Source organism: Bos mutus, chromosome X, assembly GCF_027580195.1.
Source record: "Bos mutus isolate GX-2022 chromosome X, NWIPB_WYAK_1.1, whole genome shotgun sequence".
Taxonomy (NCBI): Eukaryota; Metazoa; Chordata; class Mammalia; order Artiodactyla; family Bovidae; genus Bos; species Bos mutus.
This window is the reverse complement of record NC_091646.1, coordinates 58,069,772-58,094,777: the sequence shown is the minus strand read 5'-3', so window position 1 is coordinate 58,094,777 and position 25,006 is coordinate 58,069,772. Positions and strand designations below refer to the sequence as shown.

The window sequence follows — 25,006 nt, the reverse complement described above, 5'->3', positions numbered from 1 at the left end:
TGATTAAAAAAAAAAAAACAGTTTTAAGAGTAAAAAAAAAAATTTGTTTGTCACAGAACAAGAGTTCAAAAGGGCACAAGAGCAAGAGGTAACAGGAGATAGACAAGGGTGGTGTTGGAGAAAAAAATGAGTCCAAAACAGACACCAGTTAAACTTGGGGACAGGATAGCAGTGAAGAGAATTTTACACAAAAGATGCTCATTTTCAATAACGAGATGAAGAAGGCAATAAAGATGGAGAAGGACTGGAGCCACATGTGACTGAGTGAGGGAACAGGCAGAACTGCTGAGTTTATTGAGCTAAGCAGCCCTAAGTTTCCATCATTAGTGAATGGCTTATGTTAAATAAATATTGTAACAAGCTTCCTGGACACTTGGCAGAAACGGGAGAGAGAGTGGGATGAATTGAGAAAGTAGCATAAACATATATACACTACCATGTGTAAAACAGATAGCTGGTAAGAAGTTGCTGTTTCACACAGGAAGCCCAGCCAGGCAGTTCTGTGATGACCTAGAGGGGTGGGGTGGGGTGGGGTAGGGGAGGGAGGAGTCTCAAGAGGGAGGGGAATATAAGTATAATTATGGCAGAAACCAACACCACATTGTAAAGTAATTTTCCTCCAATTAAAAAATAAATTAAAAAGAAAGTACCTGACACTAAGATCTGTGCAGTCCTGATGTTGACAAAAATTAAATTTTTAAATGATAGAAGAAAGACATTAGAGGTTGAGATTTTTTCTTTGGCAATAGCACTAAGTGAGCAGGACTCTTCCATTTACATCTTCCCATGACTCTAAAAATTTCCTTGGAAGTCTCAAGCCAAGTGCAAAAGAGTTGTGTGTACAATATATATAATTATTTGAGCCTTTCTTTAAGCACCACCTGTATGAAAACTTCTAAAACAAGTTCAACTGAGCTTTTTACTGTGGCTAACATATGTGGAATTATCTGTTCCTTCCCTGGCAGGAAAATGATCACAGCACATTATTCTTAATGTCCTCAAGAAAGGAAATGTGATCAGTGATGTTCTGAATTTGAAACCAAAATGATAATGTTTCTAAGGAGAACCATGGAAAACATACAAAAATTAGTTTTATTTGAATTATTTTGAAGCCAGGTTTTTGGACACCTGATTTTTAAAAATATTTTAATGCTTCTTGGAAGATACTTTAAAGGTGATTTAGTCATGGAAAATAGATGGGGAAACAATGGAAACAGTGACAGACTTTATATTTTTGGGCTCCAAAATCACTGCAGATAGTGACTGCAGTCATGAAATTAAAAGACACTCGCTCCTTGGAAGAAAAGGTATGACCAACCTAGACAGTATATTACAAAGCAGAGACATTACTTTGCCAACAAAGGTCCTTTTAGTTAAAACTATGGCTTTTCCAGTAGTCATGTAAGGATGTGAGGTTTGGACTATAAAGAAAGCTGAGCACCAAAGAATTGATGCTTTTGAACTGCAGTGTTGAAGAAGACTCTTGAGAGTCCCTTGGACAGCCAGCCAGAGATCCAACCAATCCATCCTAAAGGAAATCAGTCCTGAATATTCATTCACTGGAAGGGCTGATGCTGAAGCTGAAACTCCAATACTTTGGCTACCTGATGCAAAAAACTGACTCACTTGAAAAGACCCTCATGCTGGGAAAGACTGAAGGTGGGAGGAGAAGGGGATGACAGAGGATGAGGTGGTTGAATGGCATCACCGACTCAATGGACATGAGTTTGAGTAAACTCTGGGAGTTGGTTATGGACAGGGAGGCCTGGCATGCTGCATTCCATGGGGTTGCAAAGAGTCAGACACAACTGAGAGACTGAACTGAACTGAAAACTATTACAATGGGAATCAATTTCCTATTGATGCTTTGAAGGATTTGGGGCCTCAGTATGAAGAGGGAAAGGTAAAGATTCAAACATTCATTTGAACATCTGCTATGTGCTTGGCACTGAGCTGGATACTTTACATATTTTATCTCATTTAATTCTATTGTAGATATACTGCACGTTAAGTGTGATTTTCCCTGTTTATAGATATGGAAACTGATGTTCAGCCCAGTTAAAGTCAATTACCTAGGATCACGCAGCTCAGCAGAATCAGGTTTTATAAACCCAAATAATTGTATTTAAAGTCTGTGTTCCTTGACCTCTGAATTGCAATTTAACTCTAAACACAAACTAAAAATGGGTCAACATTTAGTATAAGAAAAAAAGCCTAACTGACATCTGCTCTATTACTCTTCAAAGACTCTTCCACTCATGTGAAAGACTAACGTGTAAACACCAAAGACCTTAGGTGAGACAATTCATTTTCTGCCCTGCTTTGCCCATGGGATCTGCACAATCAGGTTACCCCATCCTCACTTTGACCAGAAATGGAGCCAATTCTATATTATCCACATAGGTGAAAATTACTAGCTTTGAGCTTCCTAGGGCTATTCTGTATATCATAGCATTACCATTGCTTTTGGATAAGATGCTTAATCCTATGATATTGTTCCCATCTCTGATAATTGTCCCTCACTTCAATCCTACTGTCATTATCTTAGCTTAAGTTTTACACTTTGTATGGTAAAAGATTATAATATCGTAATTATCCTACAATTAAAATAAATAAATTAATTAAAAACAAAACAAAAACAAGTTTTATACTTTGCTGAAATATCTTTTAATAATCTTCTCTCTGCAAATCCTTCTCTGTGGTATTTTTCATGTTGTAGACTTTATAGTTTATGAAGCACATCAAACATATTTTCATTTAGTCTTTACATCAACTCTGTGAGGTAGACATTACTAACAGAATTTTATGGATAAGGATATTTCTGAGAGATTTAATATTTATTAAGAACACACAGCTTGAAAAGGACATAGCTGGGACTTGAACTCAGATCTTCCTACCCTGAAGCTAGTCCACTTTCTGTTATAACACCAAAGCCTCTCCAGTGGCAGACTCTTAATCCATTGGCCTACTCATGTTTACATTATTGACCAAGGACTCTCCACACTGCTGACTCAACTTCCAGAAGGAACTCTCAGTAAGCTCTGGAGTCAGGCTAACTATGTACAAATCCTGGCTCTATCACATGCTAGCTATACAAAGCCTTTGCAAGTAAAAACTTCTGTGAACCTCAGTTTTCTTAACAATAAAGTCAATAATGATATCTTCTTCATTCTGAACACTGTGAAGATAAAACTAATCAATATTTCAATTTATCTTGCACAAAGCTTCTAGAATTAATCTAATCATAGCTATCAATATTTTCCTACTTAATAACCTTCAATCATTCTCCATTGCCTGCCAAATAAAGTTCAAAATTTTAAACTTAACCTTCAGAAATTCTCTGGTTGCCCAGTGATTATGATTCCATGCTTTCACAGCTGAAGGCCCAGGTTCAATCCCTGGTCAAGAAACTAAGATCATGCCACGGCAATGGCCTCATGATCTGGCCTTAATATATCATTTTAATCTTACACTCTAATAGTCTTCATCCCATGTCTCCTTTGTCATACAAACCAAACCACTATTCCTGAAACCCCAAATGTACCTTCCAAAATATATCACTTTTTTCATGTGACTCCCTGTTCTTAGGATGTCCATGCCACACACCACCATACCACATATGGAAATTCTATTCACTCTTTAATACCCAGGTCAATCTCTTCTTCCTCAACAAAGCTTTCCTACATCTTCCAGCTGAAATTAATTTCTTCTTTCTTCTATTCCCAAAGCTCATTGCAGGTTCCTTTTATAACAGACATACTTTGCTTTGTATAATATTTTATATGTTTGCCACTTCCCCTTATTATACAATAAGTACCTAAGAGAAATGTGACAATGTCTTACTGATGTTTGTATTTTTCATAGTACCTGGTGTGAAGATTTAATGCTTACAAATAATAATTATTCCTGTAAACTAGTAATTACCATTTGTTAAGTACTTACTGTCAGCACTCAACAATCGTTAAGTGCTTAACATACAAGACATGATTTATTCTTACAATAACCCTGTAAGAAATGGATGATGAATCTTATGATGAGGAAACAGAAGCAAAGTAACATATTGAACTGATGAACTTTGACCTACAAAAATGAAAATTTCAAATAATTTAACCTAAAAAAATGTCTTTCTAATTGTCATTACTAACCCATTTAAGAAATTCAACATCATCTGGACCGTATTAGAGTAATTCTAAAGCCAGTATTTCCATACATGATATGATATTCAGGGAAAAGATAATTTTAGGCTTTATCAGTTGGAAAAAAAATGTGTTTTAAATCTTTTGTGGTTCTTTTTTGTTTGTTTTTACCAATATTGCCAAAGTGCATATCTCAAAGTTTCAGTGTTTAGAAATAACCTCATGCATATTTAATATAAAACAATCATATTCTTATATGGGCAGGGTCCTTTATTTTTTCTTATTATTTTTATTTTGTCTTTCAGTTGCATATGAGTTGCCTATGAGAGAGGTCAGTTGAGCAAGTTATTTTTTACTGGGAAAAATATTAAAACATACAAATGATGATTTATTTCCCATAGTTCCAGTTATTATTGCTAGTTTTCCCAAGATTCAAGACCATCTTTTTTTCCGTTAACACCTATATAACAGATGTTTACAAGTTTCCAAAGTATTCAGAACATAAATTAGTCACTGATGATTGCATCCCAACAGATTTCTTCTTAGCAACTAAGTTTTAGTTTCTGTCTTGTTAATGAAACACACAATAAAATGTATGCCTATTATAACCTGAGTTAATATACCAAATTTGCAAAGAAAACATAAAAGTTACCAGCTTGTGAAATGTTACCATTACAATCATCTTAGAAATATCAACTCTAATTCATTTAAATATCATATCTCATGAAAATATTTAATGTTGTACAACTGTTGGATCCATTCAGCTAGAAATTAGGTATTCATTTATCAGTTCCTAACTTCCCTCATAGATTTAACATATTAACATACCTGAGTTATTTTGTGTTCTGAGAAGAGATGGAAAATTTTATTTTAAAAATGCCATAATAAAACACAAATCCCCATGGTATAACCCATCAATATTTTGATGAAAATTTAATGTGGGTATCTATACAGAAGTGTGAAAAGGGTTTAAGAGATTATTTCAATTTTACAAGGAATCATTTCATTAATCTTACCTGCTCATGTGTATGGTTTGAGCCACCATGACACAGTTCAATTCCAGTGTTTGTAGAAACTGAATCACTTCCTGTGATGGTTTGGATTTTCTGACTAGAATGGGATTGTTCACAGTGAGGAGAGTGGATGATCTGGGGCTGTTGAACAATGTGATGATTGCACTGAATCTGAGGATAGCTTTCCTAAAATACATACACAAGCCAAAAATATTTAGAATAAAAATTATTAATAAAAGAAAATCCATTTTAAAAAATTGAATGTGTTCTTTCATAAGATAAATTAAGCCCCAGGATTTATAGTTTTGATAAGTGATATATTAGTTTTCCAGTTATTCCATTGGAAAAAAGTTGTACTGAACTCTATTTTTATTTGATCAGGTGGCTGTGACAATCCAAATACTTACCTAAGTTGGCCATGGAATTGCATGTTTTGATTAAGTTAATATTCCAGTTACACTTAACACTAAAACTATAATGAATATTAATTTTAATTAATATTAATTAATAATTAATTAATTCAATATTCATGATTCAATAGGCACTTCAGGATCTAATTGCATAATACTATAATACTGAAGATATTGATGGATATAAATTAGAAAATAATATATTGTAGTGACTTTCAATGTCAGAAGCATAATAGAATCACAGTGGGGGCAAGTGAAGTTCTTATGCTTATGAAAATCAAGCATAAATTAAGAAAAAAGATTGGAAAACAGTAACTGAACCTTCATATCCAGAAAACATAGATTCTAACTCTGATTCTACCATTAACTCTGTGATCTTGAGAAACTGTACACACATTTTTATAAGCCTCAGTTTCCTCATGTGTAAAGGGGAGATAGTATGTACCTCATTGGGTTGCTGTGAGGAGTAAATTAACTAATGTTTGCAGAGTGCCAAGTATAAAGTAGGTGGGAATTAACATTTATTATTATCATTATCAAATTTTATCATTGTCATCATCATCATCATCAACTTAATCATCAATCACCCCATTAGTTTTGCAGGTAAAAAAAAAAAAAATGACCATGAGGTCCAGAGAGGTAGGATAATTTACTTATGATGATATAATGAGTGGCAAAATTGGGTCTGGAACTTATGACTTCTTGCTCAGAGTTCTTTCAGACCATTAGACTGAATTTGTACTGTCTTCAAAGTATTTTGGAACTTGTTTTTAAACTAAACCTTTGTTATCTGTTTGCTTATTTACTGTGATTTTGTTTCTGATAAGTGTTGAGCACAGAATAAGAAAAGATATTTGGTTATTTTAGTTTTGAAGATTTCAGGTATGTTTGAATTTTCTATGTTATTTTGTTCTATTCTATTTTGGAAACAGATACCTGAAAACCAGTTTTCAAAAAACTTTCACCCAAAGAAAAAATGCTCTGTTTGAATCATAATGCTACATTCATGCACATACAATTAACTTTGAAAGTATAAATTTAATGCTCTATTTCCTTTTGACTGTGAAAAGGTGACCTATGTTAATGAAATAAGGCACTTCAAATTTTAAAATTTTTATATGGAACAATTTTCAAACTGTATTAATTGAAGAAACAATATGCATAAGAATGAATATAGTATACTCCTTGTGTATATTTTTAATGTACACACATGTATACTTACAAACATATACAACTGCTTTTAAATACATGCATGAAACAAAAACACATTAAGAATGACTGCTTCTGGGAAGAGGAACTGAGGGAAAAGAGGATCAGGACAGAGAGGATTTTTTGCACTATATATATTTTCTCTTTTTGCACTTTTTTTGTACCTTTTATATTTTTATGCTTTGAAATTTTATCATGTTTACAAATATCTTTTCATGTATATAAAATATTTTGGAAAAAATATGTATTAAGAAACACATTTTACAAGTAGGAACTGCCTTGTTAAACATATAAATAAAGGTCACAGAATCAGTTCATAGAATCATTTTCTTCAAGCTGTTTTCAAATAGAATCTTCTTTACAAATATACTAGCACTAAGATCTCTACAGTTTAGAAGTCTGACTGTGTATTATCTAGCTTTTGTACAAATTTTTGGTATGAAAATTTTGTTCTTTTATGTTACAAAATACCTTTATACACTAGATTAGGAAAAGTCAGGGTGATAGTTGGAGAAAAATTTCACCCAGTGAGGAGCTAGTACATTACTGAAATAAAATTCCTCCTGGTGGGGGGAGGGGATGGAAATGTGTCCTTTAACAGATGAGGAAAAACTTTGAAATGACAGTAAAGAAAACAAAACCCATTTCTCAACCATCTTTCCTTATTAATGTATCAGTTGACTCTTGAATGGAATGCTGACAGTCTCTCCATCTGAGATGTCTTGTGGTTTTCCTAAACCTATTTGGCCTGTGAACCACTACCTGGTACCACTGAAGTCTTAGCAGGTTTTCAGTTTTCAGTCCTCATATCTGACTGCTAAAATTATTTTTCCGAAGCAAGATATTCATGTTTCTCATACTTTTGTGACATATCACAAGCTGAGTTTTTAATGTACAAAAGTTCAAACATTTCTGATTTACCATATATCTTACCATATATTTCTCTTCTTTGCTTAAGAAAAAAATACACAGAGTACAATTTATAGACTTCCCTTGTGGCTCTGATGGTAAAGAATCTGCCTGCAATGCAGGAGATCCAGGTTTGATTCATATGAATTGGATAATTATCTTGCCACTGGCATTACTTTACCATCCTATTATAAAGACCTCTTTTTTGGACAGGTTCCATCTTCTAAAAGCTAGTCCTATTTGAATTAGTCTCATGATGACATTGGCTTCCCTGATAGCTCAGTTTGGTAAAGAATCCACCTGCAATACAGAAGACTCCAGTTCAATTCCTGGATTGGGAAGATCCCCTGGAGAAGGGAAAGGCTACCTACTCCAGTATTCTGGCCTGGAGAATTCCATGGACTGTATAGTCCATGGGGTCGCAAAGAGTCCAACATGACTGAGTGACTTTCACTTCACTTCACTTCAAGATGGCATTAAGCAGATTCATCCAGACTCTAGCTTTATCCAGTTCATCCCATTATGTTTCTGTCACTGAGGAAACTAAGCTAGGTCAGAGCAATTGTATTTTCATATGCATGGTTCCTTTTTACCTTAGGCAGTCTCCTATGGCAGTTCCAAAACTCCCAAATCATTTAAGTCATTAATAAGAATAGTGGACATATAAAAGTAAATAGTCAAGTTAACAGTAATTTAGCTATTGATATTATAGTAACTAGCAGCAATGTTCACTGAACACATCTTTAATTGTTCCAGATATGTAGCAATAATAATGTACAGGATATTCAATATTTTTTCTAGGGCCAAGATTTAGAAAAGCTGTATATTCTTTTTGAAACAAGAAGTTGGAAGCAGTGTGAAATGATGTATCTCAGAAATTCCTTACTGTATCTTGCATCGAACCTGGGGAGGGAGGTGGGAGGGGGGTTCAGGATTGGGAACACGTGTACACCTGTGGCGGATTCATGTTGATGTATGGCAAAACCAATACAATATTGTAAAGTAATTAGCCTCTAATTAAAATAAATAAATTTAAATTAAAAAAAAAAAAACAAATTCCTTACTATTTAAAATTGTCAAGCTTACTGTTTTGGGAGTTCAGTTAGATAAAGAATAGATGTTATAACCCAGTAGCTTAAAGAAAGTGTCTTTTGAAAAACTGACATTTCATGAAATGTTTCTGTTTTGTCTCATAATATACAGAAACTGGAAAATATGTGTTTAATATATACTATACTAAGTCCTTCAGACTATATTCAATTTTTGAAGCAGACCAGAATCTTAAAGATTTGGATGTTTATGATTCTGAGAGCTTACTCTATTTCATTATTACTGGGTATCAAATGAATAAATAATATATTAGTTCCAATGAACTGGGTAACAACTGCCCCTAAATGATAATAAAAACAAAATATGTTCTCATGCCAAGAAAAATGAAAAAGGAGAATTTAGTATATTGTAATGTTTCATTTGTATATGAGAAAAAAATGATTTTGTCATCAAAATTCATTTGATAATATTTAACTACCTGTTATGGGTTGAATTGTACCTCCCCCCAAAAAATCGTTTAAGTCCTAACTCCCAGTACTCCCAGTACTTCAGAATGTGAACTTACTTGGAAACAGGGTCTTTACAGAAGTAATCAAGTTAAAATGAGGTTATTAGAATAAGTCCTAATCAAGCATGACTGGTGTCCTCATGAAAAGGGGAAATTTGGACACAGAGACAAACATACACAGAGGGAAAACCACATGAAGACACACAGGGAGGATGCTATGTGACAATGGAGAATTAAAATTATGCATTTACAAGCCTGAGGCCAAAGAAATGGCCTCCTCTTAGGAATGGCGACAGAGGTTCCTACAAAGACAGTAAAAGTTGCATTTTGCTTTGCAAGTTAACTTTTTGGAGGAAACTGAACTTAAGCAAATATGCATTCTCCAAGCTTGAAACTAGGAGATAGGAAGGGAAGAGTTCCTTCCATAGAGGTTTCAGAGGAATCATGGCCCTTCCAATGTGGTTATTTCATAGTTTTGGTCTCCAGAACTGTGAGACAATAAATTTCTGTTGTTTCAAGCCACTCAGATTGCAGTACTTTGCTACCAAAGGCCTAAGAAGCTATTGCACTAACCTAGTTCAAGAGATAAATCCCAGGCTTTGTCTGGCCTGAGCATGGTTGTACCCATTGAGCAGGTCAATGTGAAACCTCTACTGGTTTCAGTAACAACTCTGTTTTAAGGATGGAAGGGCACGAGGAGGGAGGAGCTCTAAATGCCATGGAATTACCATCACCCTGTTGTAGTTTTCTACTCTGTACTTGGTCTCAGTTAAGATTAATGGAATTTCAAAAACCTGACTTCAAGCTTTCATTTTCTAGATCTTTTACAGTATACAGTATTTTCCCATCTGTTCATAGTGTTCATTTAGAAATTCATTTCATATTAAGTTAATTAAGAAAAAATTACAATGTTTTAAATTATTATTTTTGTGAGCCTAGTTTAAAAGAAATGTACAAAACACTGAGATATCTATATTAAGTTCAGATTCTACCATTAATTTTTTCCATGACTGGGCATGTCTTCATTTCAGTTTCTCTTTTAGTAAAATGGGGACAATACTTTAAATGAAGAAATGGAAATGAAATTGTTAAGGATGATATGAAGGGCTGTAAATATAAAGAAGTATTATTATGACTAATAGTGGTCTCACCTGGCACTTGAAAATTGAATGTCATTTTAACTCTATAAAAATATTTATAATTCAAAAGTACACACTTATAAAATAAGCCTTAAAACAAATTTCACATACCTGATCCATATTTAGCTTCTCCACTTTTCTTATGGTTTTTTCATAAATAACATTATTTCCTGGAAAGAAATGGCCTCCTCTTAGGAATGGCGACAGAGGTTCCTACAAAGACAGTAAAAGTTGCATTTTGCTTTGTAGGTTAACTTTTGGAAGAAACTGAACTTAAGCAAATATGCATTCTCCAATAAACACCAAGGTAGTGGCAGATGTTAGGAAAAAAGGAAATCACATCCCAATAAGGTTCTGAGAAATATAAGGATGTAGTAATAAAAATAATATATTTTCTCAAACAGAATAATCTGTATTTCCCACTACATTTTACTAGGCCTAACAGTGTTTGGGGGAAGTTGGAAAGGGGTGGGAAAGATTTTTTTTCTGTTTCTAAGCCGAAATATAATGTTTCCTATGGAGGTAGACAGGCATGAGGTCAACCACATCTAAACTGGGTTTACTGGAAAGTTTCTTTTGATGTGAAACTATCTTTGGGGAAATGCAAAATAAACATAATTTAGCACCACTGAGCCTATATTAAAGTTTTTTTTTTTTTTTTTGAAATTCAATCTGGGTGCCCTTGAAATGAAGTGTAGTGTACAATTCTTTCTTATGATTATAATATGTCAGGCAATGGAACAAAGGCTGGTGACAAGTCCAAGACCTGAAAGAAACCAGGGAAGGGCTAATAAGAATCAGACCAGGAGTCCAAAATAATTGTAATGTGTACTATACTCTTCTCTTTTCTTTTGGCTTTCATTACTTTTCACTTATATGGGGGTGGGGGGTGGGGGGTGGGTATGGTTATTTTGTTACAAACGAAAAATTGCATTCTTTTTTTTTTGCAATACAGAGGAACAGTATAGAAGGGGATTGGCTAAACCCATTACCAGTTAATGTGTTTAGGACCATTTTGAAATCAACAAAATATGACAGCATTTTTGTGGTCAGCTATTTAAAAAAAATTTAGAACAACTGAACTAAAATACTGGTTGTTCTGGTTATTAGAAGGCAAGGCACTCTTGAACCCACAATATATATTTCTTGTATTCAAGTTTGGATAAAGAGTGCTCTATCTAAATGTTCCTGAGATACTTTGGTAAAACAAACGTATAAGTGATTCATTTTGGCTAACCAATAAATTATTAAATCTAAAAATGGATATTATTAAATAAAAAATGGATATGGTCTGTCACAGCTGGCGCAGGAAGGCCTAGAGGAGCTACTCCACGTTCAAGGTCAGGAGCGGGGACTGTGAGGAGATACCCCTTGTCCAAGGTAAGGACCAGCAGCTGTGCTTTGCTGGAGCAGCTGTGAAGAGATACCCCACTTCCAATGTAAGAGAAACCCAAGTAAGACAGTAGGTGTTGCGAGAGGCATCAGAGGGCAGACACACAAACCATAATCACAGAAAACTAGTCAATCTAATCACATGGACCACAGCCTTGTCTAACACAATGAAACTAAGCAATGCCATGTGGGGCCACCCAAGACGGGCAGGTCATGGTGGAGAGGTATGACAGAATGTGGTCCACTGGAGAAGGGAATGGCAAACCATTTCAGTATTCTTGCCTTGAGAACCCCATGAACAGTATGAAAAGGCAATATGATAGGATACTGAAGAGGAACTCCCCAGGTCAGTAGGTGCCCAATATGTTACTGGAGATCAGTGGAGAAATAACTCCAGAAAGAATGAAGGGATGGAGCCAAAGCAAAAACAATACCCTGTTGTGGATGTGACTGGTGATAGAAGCGGGGTCTGATGCTGTAAAGAGCAATATTGCATAGGAACCTGGAATGTTAGATCCATGAATCAAGGCAAACTGGAAGTAGTCAAACAGGAGATGGCAAGAGTGAACATCAACATTATAGGAATCAGCAAACTAAAAGGGACTGGAATGGGTGACTTTAACTCAGATGACCATTGTATCAACTACTGTGGGCAGGAATCCGTTAGAAGAAATGGAGTAGGCATCATGGTCAACAAAAGAGTCCAAAATGCGGTACTTGGATGCAATCTCAAAAATGACAGAATGATCTCTGTTCGTTTCCAAGGCAAACCATTCAATATCACAGTAATCCAAGTCTATGCCCCAACCAGTAATGCTGAAGAAGCTGAAGTTGAACGGTTCTATAAAGACCTACAAGACTTTTTAGAACTAACACCCAAAAAAGATGTCCTTTTCTTTACAGGGGACTGGAATGCAAAAGTAGGAAGTCAAGAAACACCTGGGGTAACAAGCAAATTTAGCCTTGGAATATAGAATGAAGCAGGGAAATGGCTAATAGAGTTTTGCCAAGAGAATGCACTGGTCATAGCAAAAACCCTCTTCCAACAACACAAGAGAAGACTCAACACATGAACATCACCAGATGGTCAACACCAAAATCAGATTGATTATATTATTTGCAGCCAAAGATGGAGAAGCTCTATGCAATCAGCAAAAACAAGACCGGGAGCTGACTGTGGCTCAGATCATGAACTCCTTATTGCCAAAGTTAGACTTAAATTGAAGAAAGTAGGGGAAACCACTAGACCATTCAGGTATGACCTAAATCAAATCCCTTATGATTATACAGTGGAAGTGAGAAATAGATTTAAGGGACTAGATCTGATAGATAGAGTGCCTGATGAACTATGGATGGAGGTTCGTGACATTGTACAGGAGACAGGGATCAAGACCATCCCCATGGAAAAGAAATGCAAAAAAGTAAAATGGCTGTCTGGGGAGGCCTTACAAATAGCTGTGGAAAGAAGAGAAGTGAAAAGCAAAGGAGAAAAGGAAAGATATAAGCATCTGAGTGCAGAGTTCCAAAGAATAGCAAGAAGAGATAAGAAAGCCTCAGCGATCAATGCAAGAAATAGAGGAAAACAATAGAATGGGAAATACTAGAGATCTCTTCAAGAAAATTAGAGATACAAAGCGAAAAGTTCATGCAAAGATGGGCTCAATAAAGGACAGAAATGGTATGGACCTAACAGAAGCAGAAAATATTAAGAAGAGGTGGCAAGAATACACAGAAGAACTGTACAAAAAAGATCCTCATGACCAAGATAATCACAATGGTGTGATCACTCACCTAGAGTCAGACATCCTGGAATGTTAAGTCAAGTGGGCCTTAGAAAGCGTCACTACGAACAAAGCTAGTGGAGATGATGGAATCCCAGTTGAGCTATTTCAAATCCTGAAAGATGATGCTGTGAAAGTGCTGCACTCAATATGCCAGCAAATTTGGAAAACTCAGCAGTGGCCACAGGACTGGAAAAGGTCAGTTTTCATTCCAATCTCAAAGATAGGCAATGCCAAAGAATGCTCAAACTACCACACAATTGCACTCATCTCACATGCTAGTAAAGTAATGCTCAAAATTCTCCAAGCCAGGCTTCAGCAATATGTGAACCATGAACTTCCTGATGTTCAAGCTGGTTTTAGAAAAGGCAGAGGAACCAGAGATCAAATTGCCAACATCTGCTGGATCATGGAGAAAGCAAGAGAGTTCCAGGAAAACATCTATTTCTGCTTTATTGACTATGCCAAAGCCTTTGACTGTGTGGACCACAATAAACTGTTGAAAATTCTGAAAGACAGGGGAGTACCAGACTACCTGACCTGCCTCTTGAAAAACCTATATACAGATCAGGAAGCAACAGTTAGAATTGGACATGGAACAACAGACTGGTTCCAAATAGGAAAAGGAGTATGTCAAGGCTGTATATTGTCACTCTGCTTATTTAACTGATATACAGAGTACATCATGAGAAACGCTGGGCTGGAGGAAGCACAAGTTGGAATCAAGATTGCTGGGAGAAATATCAGTAACCTCAAATATGCAGATGACACCACTCTTATGGCAGAAAGTGAAGAGGAACTAAAAAGCCTCTTGATGAAAGTGAAAGAGGAGAGTGAAAAAGTTGGCTTATAGCTTAACATTCAGAAAACTAAGATCATGGCATCTGGTCCCATCACTTCATGGCAAATAGATGGGGAAACAGTGGAAACAGTGTCAGACTTTATTTTGGGGGGGTCCAAAATCACTGCAGATAGTGATTGCAGCCATGAAATTAAAAGATGCTTTCTCCTTGGAAGGAAAGTTATGATCAACCTAGATAGCATATTCAAAAGCAGAGACATTACTTTGCCAACAAAGATCTGTCTAGTCAAGGCTTTGGTTTTTCCTGTGGTCATGTATGGATGTGAGATTTGGACTGTAAAGAAAGATGAGCACCAAAGAATTGATGCTTTTGAACTGTGGTGTTGGAGAAGACTCTTGAGAGTCCCTTGGACTGCAAGGAGATCCAACCAGTCCATCCTAAAGGAGATCAGCCCTGGGATTTCTTTGGAAGGAATGATGCTAAAGCTGAAACTCCAGTACTTTGGCCACCTCATGCGAAGAGTTGACTCATTGGCAAAGACTCTGATGCTGGGAGGGATTGGGGGCAGGAGGAGAAGGGGACGACAGAGTATGAGATGGCTGGATAGCATAACTGACTCAATGGACATGAGTTTGGGTGAACTCCAGGATTTGGTGATGGACAGGGAGGCCAGGCGTGCTGCAATTCATGAGGTCGCAAAGAGTCGGACACAAATTAGTGACTGAACTGAACTGAACTGAACTGAAAAATGGATATATTTTTTTTAAATTACCCTAGGAACTATTTTGTGTTTGTTTTTGTAAAAAAAAAATCCTCTTTGGTGATACACATAACACATGTTTACATTCATGTAACACGTTTCAGAGCTTACTATGCGCAACATAGTTTTCTAAGTATTATAAGGAATGAATCAAAGTTAGATTATTATTAGGAGGACTGAATATTGATCAGAGTTCAAACTGTAGCCAGCAGCCTATATTTATAATAGGCTTTCCTGGTGGCTCAGATGGTAAAGAATCTGCCTGTAATGCAGGAGACCCAGATTTGATCTCTGGGTTGGGGATATCCCCGGGAGAAAAGAATGACAACCCACTCCAGCATTCCTGTCTAGTGATTCCCATGGAGCCTGGCGGGCGACAGTCCATGGAGGTGCAAAGAGTCAGACACGACAGAAGCAACTTAGAATGCATGCATGCAAGCTAAAAATGATATTTATATTTTAAACGATTATGAGTAAAAGGAAAGAAGACCAAGACCCTCTGTGGGCAACAAAGCCTGGAATACATACTATATGGCCTTTTATAGGAAAAGTTTGCTAATCCCTGGTCTAGATAATATGTGAACAAAAATATTTATAATACAAGGTAAAAAGAGACAAGTGACAATAAAAAGTACAGAGAAATAATATGGGATGGAATTCAGGAGAAGAAAAATCAAGTTGCATCTGGTAACATTCGGGGTGGTTACTTGGATCAGAAAGCATTTGAGAGAAGGTTTAGGTGGGCTTTGAATATAAGGAGATGAAAGAAAATGGTATTTGAAATGGAGACAATAGAATAAGTCAGGACACCAAGGTTGGAAAAGTGTAAATTTAAATGTAGGGGATATACTTGGCAGATGGAGCATGGTTCTGTAGACAGTGAGATACCTTTGCATGCTTTTAAATAGGGCTGTGATTTGAACTGGAGAAGGAAATGGCAATCCACTCCAGTATTCTTGCCTGCAGAATCCCAGGGACAGAGGAGCCTATTGGGCTGCCGTCTATGGGATGGCACAGAGTCGGACATAAGTCCACTTTAGAAACCGTAATCGGTAAATGGAAATAAAATAGATAAAGAGACCAATTAGAAAATTATCCTACATAATTAAGTACAGTACTTTTCAACTATGACTCTGAGATCTTGAACCTGAGGAATCTACTATATGGCCAACAGTCTCAACAACAACAACAACAACAAAACAGTAAAAGTGGAGACACATGGAGTTTTATGTGCTCCAGGTAAGAATCTAGGTCTGATTCACGTTTGTATTCCTCATATGTGCATGCATGCTAAGTCACTTCAGTCCTGTCCAATTCTCCAGGTAAGAGTACTGGAGTGGGTTGCCATGCATGCCCTCTTCCAGGGGACCTTCCCAACTTAGGGATCAAACCTGTGTTTCCTGCATTGTAGGCAGATTCTTTACTTCTGAGCCACAGGGGAAGCCCAAACACACGTTAACTTACTGCAAATAACTAGTAAAAAGACTTTTTTACACCACACAGTTGAAAACACATGTCTGGAAATGGGTGGGGATTTCATGACTACTGTTCTAGATTTCAGAATCATATGCATAGAAGTTGTAGTTAAAACCATGCAATTGCTGAGAAGGCAAAAGAATATCAGGGACATAACTAGACAAATCTTCAGAAGTATGAGAATCATAAGTGAAAAATGCCATATAGTCAAAAGAAGAGAAATTTTCAGGAAGCAATAAGGTGAGTGAAGGTATAAATGCTTCAGGGAGGTCAACAGGTAAGGATTACAAAGTAGATTGTATTTGAACTACTACAAATCTATTGGATTTGATTATTAAAATTAGTGAAAATATCCCTGGTAGCTTAGATGGTAAAGAATCTGCCTACAATTCAGGAGACCCAGGTTCAGTCCCTGGGTTGGGAAGGTCCCCTGGAGAAGGGAATGGCAACCCACTCCAGTATTCTTGCCTGGAGAATTCAATGGACAGGGAAGCTTGGCAGGCTCTTTTTGCAAAGAGTTGGATGTGACTAAGTGACTAACACTTTCACACTTTCACTTTCAAAGTGTAATAGAAAAAATTCTGGACTAATAAAACATGTATTCAGTTCTGCCTCTCTTACCTACATTACCTTCTCTGAAGCTCAGTCTCTTTTTCATAGGGATAGTAATGCAGGGTACTACTTTATGCTAAACAAAATAATGTATGCTAAATTACCTTTAATCTGTCATTGCAATGTACAAAAAGCATTGCTTTTGATTAATACAGTAATATTTAAAATCAATACTGAATTTTAAAATAATTTATGAAAATCTTGATAGAACTTTTCTAAGATATCAAGTTTAAAAATATACAAAAGTAAGCTTGTTGAGTGTAGGAACTTAATCCATCTTGAATACTCTATAGTGAATGAACAAATGATTAGATGAAAAGGGATGATATGAACTTCTATCTTAAGGATATAAGCATCTTACTCCTTGGAAGGAAAGTTATGACCAACCTAGATAGCATATTCAAAAGCAGAGACATTATTTTGCCTACAAAGGTTCATCTAGTCAAGGCTATGGTTTTTCCTGTGGTCATGTATGGATGTGAGAGTTGGACTGTGAAGAAGGCTGAGTGCCGAAGAATTGATGCTTTTGAACTGTGGTGTTGGAGAAGACTCTTGAGAGTCCCTTGGTCTGCAAGGAGATCCAACCAGTCCATTCTGAAGGAGATCAGCCCTGGGATTTCTTTGACTCCAGTACTTTGGCCACCTCATGCGAAGAGTTGACTCATTGGAAAAGACTCTGATGCTGGGAGGGATTGGGGGAAGGAGGAGAAGGGGATGACAGAGGATGAGATGGCTGGATGGCATCACTGACTCGATGGACGTGAGTCTGAGTGAACTCCGGGAGTTGGTGATGGACAGGGAGGCCTGGCATGCTGCGATTCATGCCGTCACAAAGAGTCAGACAAGACTGAGTGACTGATCTGATCTGATCTGATCTGAAAAGGGGGAAAATTTAGCAAAAGTATAAATTTTCTTCTCTGTGAACTAAAATTTACTCTGAAAGCTGAGCCATTATTATTTTTTAAGAAGAAAAATGACTTGGGTGCTAGCAGTGTTGAGTCTCCCTAAACTGTAAGTTGGACTTATTTTAAATGACCTACTGAAAAAAAAACTTCTAAATTTATGGAAATATATTTTCATCAAATCAATCAGAGTGTGTGCATGCATGCTCAGTCATTTCCGACTCTGTGATCCCATGGACTGTAGCCTGCCAGTCTCCTCTGACCATGGGATTTAACCCGGCAGTGTTACTGGAGTGGTTGCCATTTCCTCCTCCAGGGGATCTTCCTGACCCAGGGATCTAATGTGCATCTCCTTGGCTCCTGCATTGGCAGGTAGATAGAGTCTTTACCACTGAGCCACCTGGGAAGTCCCAATCTATTAAAAAAAAACAAATATTAATATTAATAAATCACTTTGCATAAAACAGGTCAGCAAAATTAATCAAAAGTCTTGGATTTCTAACAGATGAGTTGATAGTTTTACTATTTTGGCAGCTTTTTTTTTTTTTTTCTACCTGTATATTTGAATTGGTGCCAAATCCACCTGAAAAATTAACAGGTGTTTTCAAAGGTGTTTAATTGTTACTTTTAGGACCTCTGAGAATAATTCTCACATCTAACAAAGTACATAATCCCCAGCATCTACTTTACTGTTCCCAGGCCATGAAACCTTGCTGGAGAACATTTTAATAAAGATTTGCTGATGTGGCTCAGTACAAAGTTAACGAATTTTAAAAGGCTCTCCAACATTCATGGTCAAACTTGTATTCACTAAGTTCTCTGTAACTATGGTTACAAATCATTTTCTTTTCCTCAGTGCCCCATGTTCATGTTCCTTCATTCTCCTTTTACTCGCTGAGAAAACCAAGCCAATCTATCTGTAGGGGAAGCACACTGAAACCTCCCACCCTGTCCAGGCACCATAGTAACCATTTGCACAAGCTGTTTTATGACAGGAGGTCCTCGTAAGGAACACATAACTAATAAGCCACCACCAACTGGAAGAGTTAGGGAAAGGTCAATAGGAGACAACACATGTCCGACCAGTTCCCAGAATCCTTCTCGCTGGCATCCATCTTAGCTGCACCACTAGGAAGGACTCTGAGTTAGAATGATGGGCTAAAGACAACCAGGAAACTAATCCCCCTTCCTGCAGCATATCCAATGAAATTCCTCCATTTTCTGCCCCACTTCAAAAATCTCAGTTTCTGCTCCTTCCACTCATTATATAATAACATATACCTCTTTTATCTGGAAGTCACTTCTCTATCTGTACCTGGAATCCTATCCACTCAACTGTTCCAGAATTGTTTCACCTTTCTTCCCTTTCTCTGTTGCATCTTTACTTTTCCTTCCTATTAGTTATTTCTTTCTGTCTATAAATCTCGGGTCTCCAAGATTCTATTTACTCCTTTAGCTACTATCCTGTCTCTCTTCCTTTGACCAATATCCTTTTTAGGAAAGTAACCTCGCTTATTATCTCCATTTCCTGATTTAGTCATCCACTAACATTTTGCATCTGGACTTTGCCTCCATATATATACCAAAACTGCTCTCTCAAACATCACCATTACTTTCTTAATGGTCAAACTCTATTTTCAAACCTCACCCTTCTTGGTCCTTTGGTCATTTGAGATGGTCGACCACCCCTTTACTCTATTTGCTTCAATTATTCAGCATTCACATTCTTCTCTGACAGATTCTCTGCCTGTGAAAGTGTCTCCTTCCTTCTGTTCCTTTAGAGTAGACATTTTAGGTTCTGACCTCAACCCTTTCTATTATCCCTCATTGATCTTACTCATTCCCATAGCTATGAAGGTAACTTTAAGAGGAAGAACTCCTATGTCTCTATCACAAATGTGACCTTTCTCAAGTCCATTTTTAACTGCCTTTTGGGAATCAACTCCTGTGTCTCTATCACAAATGTGACCTTTCTCAAGTCACTTTTTAACTGCCTGTTGGACATCTTCCCTGGCATGCACCTCAAATGTTACTGGTCCAAACAGAGCTGACAATCTTCCCCTTTTCGAAACCAGCTTCTCTTCTCCCCTACTTCTTACTTTTTAATTGGGCTACCATGTTCCCAGTGTCTCAAACTGAAAAATTTGTCATATTTGACTTTCTTCTTTTAATCCCAAATCCACTCCAGTGTTCTTGTCTAGAGAATCTCAGGCATGGCGGAGCCTGGTGGGTTGCCATCTATGGGGTCGCACAGAGTTGGACATGACTGAAGTGACTTAGCAGCAGCAGCAGCAGCAGTATCTGTTCTCAAAATTTGTCAAAACTACCTTGAGTATAACTATCAGAAAAGATAGTGATATTTAGTCAAAAGACCTAAGCAAGTCACATTTACTTAAGCTTTTGTTTCCGTACTAGTAAAATGATACTAATAATAATGTTCATTGTAATAATTCCTTAAATACCACAATAAATCCTTCTCTGATTGCCCCCCAAACAAATATTACCTCCAGCCTCTGAACTTCAATAAGACATCATTTGTATTTCTCTCATGGAATCTATCATACACCCCACTGTATACTTTATGGAGTTGTATATGGACATATCTTAGTCCCTTTCTGAGAGGAAATGTAAGCACCTTTGGTTCAGGAACCATGTTTTATTTTCCTTGTATTTTCCAATTTGAAGTCTATATAAACCTTTCCCACAGTAGGAGCTCTGCAAGTGGAAAATTAATGAAATTGATTAACATCAATTGGTTTCTATCTACTGACGGAACAAACGTATTTCCCCATTTCTGAGTCATGATATATACCAGAATGGATAAATTGCTTGACTAAAATGACAAGAAATGGAAAATAAGAAAGATCAGGTACAATCAAAAATAAAAAGGCTGAACAGAATTAAAAGGAAATCATGAGACAAACGATTGATATCAGTTTAATTACAGGGAGAAGAAGTAAAGATTAGACAAACTGGAAGGTGAAAGAGAATGAAGTTACCATTTAAGAGGTTCAGATCATTATAAATATTGTAATTAAGCAAGAATCTTCTCCTGAAGGAATTTAAAAGAACAAACAAAAAAGCATATACTTAGGTAAATAAAATATATCTAGACAGGATTTTCAAGCCATTCTGCAAAACCAGTTAGATTATTTTTGTACACAAAGTATGGGGATTAAAATTTTTTTTATCTCTAAATAATGGAAAGAGTTAAAAGCTTAAAATGTTAAAGCTAAAATGATCATTTTTCTTTAACCTGCTGCTGGATCTTCTCCCTGAGCAACTATTTACTTCTTTACAGTTGAACACAACCATAATAAGAGGCAGGCTTCGTGTTACAAATATGCACTTGCATACATTCTTCGAATTTCTCTGCTTTTTTGATTACAGTGTAGCTGGGGAGGATGGGGGAGGGAGATGGTACATGTGTGGGTCTCTGAATCTTAATTCACTTAGATCATCAATGGTCTTTAATTTGCAAATATTTCTTTCCTACATCTTCATTGTTAAATTTCAGTTGCAACTCTGCTGTTTTCTAACTAATGGTTTGGGGCCAGTTAAGAACTTGTTTTGTTCACTGCTCTATCTCCAGGGCTTGGGGCCATTGTTTGTACATACTAGGCAATTGATAAAAGGTCACCGAATAACTGTCAACCTCTCTGCTTCTGTTTTCTCACTTTTTTATGACCAAATGGGATAAAATATGTAAATTGCAGAGCATGGAATGTATAGCCAATAAATATTAATTCATTAACTAAAGAACAAGAATGCATTCAGAGTCACATAAGAATCGCTGGCAAAGAGGGTTGGAATTCAAATGATTCAATATTTAAAACCTCTCTGTCTATGTCTTAGGCAAGCACAACAATTCTCACATCATGGGGAAAAAAAAAAGTGCTATCTAGAACTAATTCTTTTAGAGCCAGGGATATCAAGTGTAATATGCATCCAAGTATGCATATTCCCCAGTTTGTTTGTGAAAAGAAAATAGAGTGAGAGTAAAAAGAGGAAAGCGTAAAGTGATTAGCCAATTTGTAAAAAGAGGCACAGTCTAATCTCCAAGGCCCTCCTGATGTCTCCCTTTCCCCACACATATTTTTCAGATTTGTTGCTTAAACACTTGATTCTTGATGAGAAAGCAGATGCTTTACTGTAATCACATTCTTTCTTGATATTTACATAGATATTTGAAAACTCAAGCAAATATCCAAAACAGTCACCCCCTCCAAAGCCTGTATGCTGGTAGACTCACACAAGCACACATGCACAACTAACAGCCTCTCTAGTTAAAGAGACGTGAGAAGATGATTTTTAAATGAATAAAGAAGAGAGGAGATAGAAACAAGCAGGAGAGTAGTACATCCTCCCCACCCAACTAGACTAGTACCAACTGTATTACCTTGATTTAACACCTTGCTTTCCACAGCTGAAGCAAATAATCAGTTTTATTTTGTGAGAGAATTATTTCCTGCAGTAGTAGGAAAATAAAGAGAAAAGCAAAAAAACTCCTACAGTATTATCTGGGGCACTCTGTGAACCTTATGCGCTTATAACCCTATAGTAGAACTTCCTGTTGCAGCTAAAGTAAGGCTGTGTGTGTGTCTGTGTGTGTGTTGAGCAAGGCTTATTACTGTGGGGAAAATTGTTTTCTTAATTTTCTCCTCAAAACGAGACTGAAAATAATATCCTAGTTTGTATAATATAAAGTTATATATCTTTATAGAAAATATAATAATGTAATTTTTAGAAGACCTCATTGCTAGGCACAAAAGTTCATACACCATAGTAAACAAACACATGGAGATATTTTTGAACTTCTGAATTTGCATTTTCTTCTTCCTAGCAAATATCTCAATGGCAAATCTAATTTGACTAAATACTGCAACCCCCAATGCAACCGGTGATAGTTTTATATGAAGCCTGTGGACCACTTCGTCCCTTTTTACTTTGGTTCAAAGTGCACAAAAACCCTTAGTAGCACAAGAATATAGAATATAGAAGCACAATGGAGTATTATTCAGCCATTAAAAAGATTACATTTGAATCAGTTCTAATGAGGTGGATGACACTGGAGCCTATTATACAGAGTGAAGTAAGCCAGAAAGAAAAACACCATTACAGTATACTAATGTATATATATGGAATTTAGAAAGATGGTAATGACAGCCCTGTATGTGAGACAGCAAAAGAGACACAGATGTATAGAACAGTCTTTTGGACTCTGTGGCGGGGGGTGGGGGGGGATTATTTGGGAGAATGGCATTAAAACATGTATAATATCATATATGAAACAAATCGCCAGTCCAGGTTCGATGCAGGATACAGGAAGCTTGGGGCTGGTGCACTGGGATGACCCAGAGGGATGGTATGGGGAGGGAGGTGGGAGGGGGATTCAGGATTGGGAACATGTGTACACCCGTGGCGGATGCATGTTGATGTATGGCAAAACCAATACAATATTGTAAAGTAAAAAAAGAATAATAATAATAAAAAATTAAAAAATTAAAAAAAAAATATAGAAGCAGAAAACTTTATAACCCAAGAATTTCCATGCTACTTAGAACTGTTGCATCTCTGAGGCAAATGGCTGTCTGGAACTAATGATGAATTTTTATAATAATAATTAGAAATTAACTTTATAACTGAAAGAAAGTCCAACAATCTGATTTTAGGAATCTAGTAACTAACTCACCCTTCTTGTTTAAGTTATCAACTTCTGAGGAATTATAGATTGAGATAAGAGTTTGCATGATATAGTTTACCTGTTCAGGACTTTGCACTATATATCGCCTTATAGTGGTTTGAGGATATGTAGTAACTTTCACTGTTGGAGAATGGAGTTCCTGTGAAGAAAAGATAAAGGCCACATATAATCAGAGTTATTTAGTGACCTTGGAGCCATGAATAATAATACAGAGCAATTTTCAAAGTGAAATTTTAAAAATTGCTTACATGAGTGATGACATATGAATTTATATTTTGGTTAATTTTGGTCTCAAAAACATACATGAAAGCAAATGTTTATGTGCTCAGCAACATGCTAGGTATTTCTGCTATACTCATTGCCTAGTAATTCATCACACATTTCAAACTATTAATATGTTTGATGAGACTTTTAAAATATTCTTTTCATTTAAAATGCCCCCACATGATTAGAAGAAAATATAGTTTAGTATTTATTAATCAGATCTTCTGTTTGGAAAGGACATGAAAGGAGACACAAAGAAAAAACTGACTGTGTGTACTCTGAAACATTTAAATCTTCAATGTGGTGACAGGGGAGGGCCACAAATAAAGTTAAAAGGGAGACAAAACACTAGAACAAAGTAATCTGAAAGCTTTTGAAGGAAAAAGAGTTGGTATCAATATAAAGAAGGTTTTTATACCTTGGTGAGAAAAAAATCTTCACACTGTTAGAAAAATGAACAGATGGTATGAAAACAGAAAAGAAAAAAGCAAATGATTAACAAACAACAAAAATAAGCTATATTCCAAGCTATAACAAACAATATTCAAACAAGCTAGGAATCAAATAATCATAACAAAAGAATACCATATTTTAACTGGAAATGTTAAAATAATAATGCTGATGAGAGTGCAGTAGAAGGAGCATTTTCCTACGGAAACAGGAAAGATTAAATGATCATTCTCAAGCTGAAATATGTAGCCATCAAAATAATGGTCTTGATACTACAAATTTACATTAAAAAACTCATGGTATATAAAGTTAAGTGAGAATGAAGATATAAAACTACATATAAGGTATGATCTTAATTTTTTATTTGAACAAAAGAAAACACAGCAAAATACTGAGAGTAGTATCTCTGAGTAGGGGAGGGAATCATAAGTGAATTATATTATTTCTTTATATGCTTTTGTATTTCCTAATTTTTCTACCATAAACAT

At 36.2% G+C, this 25,006-nt stretch overlaps 1 protein-coding gene across 2 annotated transcripts in view; it reads right to left on the bottom strand.

Annotated features, from left to right (window-relative positions):
• The window catches only part of POF1B (POF1B actin binding protein), a 100,516-nt gene that overhangs the window by 44,026 nt on the left and 31,484 nt on the right, over positions 1 to 25,006 (bottom strand). Inside the window, exons 4-7 of one of the 2 annotated variants that reach the window (XM_070365704.1) lie at positions 24,487 to 24,510; positions 23,863 to 23,943; positions 10,486 to 10,587; positions 5,153 to 5,335 (exon numbers count right to left, since the gene is read on the bottom strand). In XM_070365704.1, coding sequence (XP_070221805.1) covers positions 5,153 to 5,335; positions 10,486 to 10,587; positions 23,863 to 23,943; positions 24,487 to 24,510 — 390 coding nt within the window. The remainder of the gene's footprint in view (positions 1 to 5,152; positions 5,336 to 10,485; positions 10,588 to 23,862; positions 23,944 to 24,486; positions 24,511 to 25,006) is intronic. The other variant, XM_005904963.3, reaches the window with a different exon arrangement.